The sequence below is a fragment of the Limulus polyphemus genome, unplaced genomic scaffold (genome assembly GCF_000517525.1).
Source record: "Limulus polyphemus unplaced genomic scaffold, Limulus_polyphemus-2.1.2 Scaffold12175, whole genome shotgun sequence".
In the NCBI taxonomy this organism is placed as follows: Eukaryota; Metazoa; Arthropoda; class Merostomata; order Xiphosura; family Limulidae; genus Limulus; species Limulus polyphemus.
Window position 1 is genome coordinate 8,633 of NW_013677785.1, and position 3,297 is coordinate 11,929.

General features: G+C 26.1%; 1 protein-coding gene across 1 annotated transcript in view; it reads left to right on the plus strand.

Annotated features, from left to right (window-relative positions):
• The window catches only part of LOC106476936 (FYVE, RhoGEF and PH domain-containing protein 6-like), a 9,640-nt gene extending 6,715 nt beyond the window's left edge, over positions 1 to 2,925 (plus strand). Inside the window, exons 4-5 of the mRNA XM_013937551.2 lie at positions 1,916 to 1,984; positions 2,730 to 2,925. Of these exons, the coding sequence (XP_013793005.1) occupies positions 1,916 to 1,984; positions 2,730 to 2,897 (237 nt within the window). The 3' untranslated portion in view covers positions 2,898 to 2,925. The remainder of the gene's footprint in view (positions 1 to 1,915; positions 1,985 to 2,729) is intronic.
• The last annotated feature ends 372 nt before the right edge of the window (positions 2,926 to 3,297 follow it).

The window sequence follows — 3,297 nt, forward strand, 5'->3', positions numbered from 1 at the left end:
AATCAACTATAACTATAACCTCCTTATCATACACATCCTTCTCTGACTCATTTGTTTTCCTTTCCTCCTATAGTTCCTCATCTGCAGAAGCCAAGGGCTGAAATTTGTTGCCCAACACAATAGGTCCATTATAACAAAATTCATTACTTTTAGCCCTAATAGTACAATTTCTAACTTCCTGAAAGTCATTGTTAGCTGATGTATCCCTTACATGTAAAGGCTTAAGCTCCTCCTGAAATCCTGCTGCCATTTTCCACAGTCTACACTTCTCTTTATCTATTGCGTCTAGTTATGATAGCCTCAAACTTCTCCTCCAACCTACAAACTCTACATACAAATTGCATATCTTCAATACTAGCTTCCTTAAAAGTACATGCCAGACCCAATTAAAACCCACTCATTGCACCCATTACACCTAACAAACTGTGAACACTTAACTCCTAAAGTAGTCTTAAACATTGTATTTATACTTATAGCCTAAAAATATATATATACTCAATACCAGTAGCCTATTGTTAACACTGTTACTGTTAAGCCTAACATTTAAGAACCAGTTATATTTTTTATCACTAATTTGTCTTCACACTAAAGTAATAAAGTTTATCTTTAATTATATAGAACTTAATAATTTATTAGAGCAACATACACAATGTTAAAATAAAATGTATTTAGCCTGATTTATATTATAACCTACCTATATCTATAAGCTGAATTTATTATGATATATTTATGTTATATTTATTCACAATTTATTATGATAGGTTAATATAATATTTATTCACAATGTATCATGATAGGTTTATATTATATTTATTCACAATATATCATGATAGGTTAATGTTATATTTATTCACAGTGTATCATGATAGGTTTATATTATATTTATTCACAATTTATTATGATAGGTTAATGTTATATTTATTCACAATGTATCATGATAGGTTAATATAATATTTATTCACAATGTATCATGATAGGTTTATGTTATATTTATTCACAATGTATCATGATAGGTTAATATAATATTTATTCACAATTTATTATGATAGGTTTATGTTATATTTATTCACAATGTATTATGATAGGTTTATATTATATTTATTCACAATTTATTATGATAGGTTAATGTTATATTTATTCACAATTTATTATGATAGGATTATGTTATATTTATTCACAATTTATTATGATAGGATTATGTTATATTTATTCACAATGTATTATGATAGGTTTATGTTATATTTATTCACAATGTATTATGATAGGTTAATGTTATATTTATTCACAATTTATTATGATAGGTTAATATTATATTTATTCACAATGTATTATGATAGGTTTATATTATATTTATTCACAATGTATTATGATAGGTTTATGTTATATTTATTCATAATGTATTATGATAGGTTTATGTTATATTTATTCATAATGTATTATGATAGGTTTATATTATATTTATTCACAATGTATTATGATAGGTTTATGTTATATTTATTCATAATGTATTATGATAGGTTTATGTTATTCTTATTCACAATGTGTTATGATAGGTTTATATTATTCTTATTCACAATGAGTTGTACTGTTTTTTTTTAATGTTTGCATTTAGCATGTTAACAGTGTGTTATGGTTTGTTTTTATTTTCTTTCCTGGTAGAGATTGGTTATGATGGAGCTTTTTGTGTTGTTTCTGTTAACAATGATTTAGGACCTTGTTGTTTTATATAGATTATGTTAAAAATACATTCGTATGTTATATTATTGTTAGGGCTATTTTAGAGAAAGAATATTATACCTGTTATACCAGCCTTTTCAAATATATTTTCATGTAATTAAATATTCCTTTTGTTACCAATTTTGTTCATTTCTCTCAAGAAATGATATAAATCTATATTGTTAACACAAATTTATAGGTTTTTCTTAAAGAGGGTGAATTAATGAAACTTTCGAGAAAAGAATTGCAGCCCCGATGGTTTATTTTGGTAAGTGCTCATGGTATTATCTTTTTTTATATCTGAAATAAGTATTATGACCCAAATTAAATAACTAGATTGGCTCTTTGATTTGAAAGAATATCTATTATTAGTAACTTAAATTTGTTATGTTATCAGGATCAGTATCATGTAGAAATAGGTATATATTGATATTGTTAGAAATAGGTATATATTGATATTGTTAGAAATAAACATGTATAGATATTGTTAGAAATAAACATGTATTGATATCATTAGAAATAAGCATATATTGATATTATTAGAAATAAACATGTATTGATATTGTTAGAAATAAACATATATATTGATATTGTTAGAAATAGGTATATATTGATATTGTTAGAAATAAACATGTATAGATATTGTTAGAAATAAGCATATATTGATATTATTAAAATAGACATGCATTGATATTCTAATCACAAATCACTTAAGTACACTTAGGTATAGTGTGAAGATGTCCCTCAAAAATTTAAATAATCTGTATATTTTGGTGTTTTTTTTTCTCTCAAAATTATTAATTCTCTCAAGAATAGTTTTGTGTTCTTGACACCTAATGTGATTCAGAAATTGGATGTTTTACTTTCTTCATTCGTTTTAGAAGTAAATTGATTTGCGATCTATCTATCCCATGTGACCTTACTCAATTTTCAATTTACACCTTTATTTTGTTATATGAACTGTGCTGAACAAGTAAGACTTTCTAACTTTTTCTTTCCTTTATCTCACTCAGTTTAATGACTGCTTACTGTGCACAACACCTGTCCAGAGGAATCTCCTCATAGTTCATCATGAACTTCCTCTGACTGGTATGAAAGTATCCATCCCTCAACAACAAGAATATCAGAATGAGTTCAGTATCATCAGTGTACAACGCTCATACACAGTGGCTGCAAGGTAGTTTAGACATCTAGCAAGTGATAAATATATCATTGATATCTCTGTTTAACAATAAAACACCAGCTTCATCAAGTGAACAAATATATCATTCATATCTCTGTTTAACAATAAAACACCAGTTTCATCAAGTGAACAAATATATCATTGATATCTCTGTTTAACAATAAAACACCAGCTTCAAGTGAACAAATATATCATTGATATCTCTGTTTAACAATAAAACACCAGCTTCATCAAGTGAACAAATATATCATTGATATCTCTGTTTAACAATAAAACACCAGCTTCAAGTGAACAAATATATCATTGATATCTCTGTTTAACAATAAAACACCAGCTTCATCAAGTGAACAAATATTTCATTGATATCTCTGTTTAACAATAAAACACCAGCTTCATCA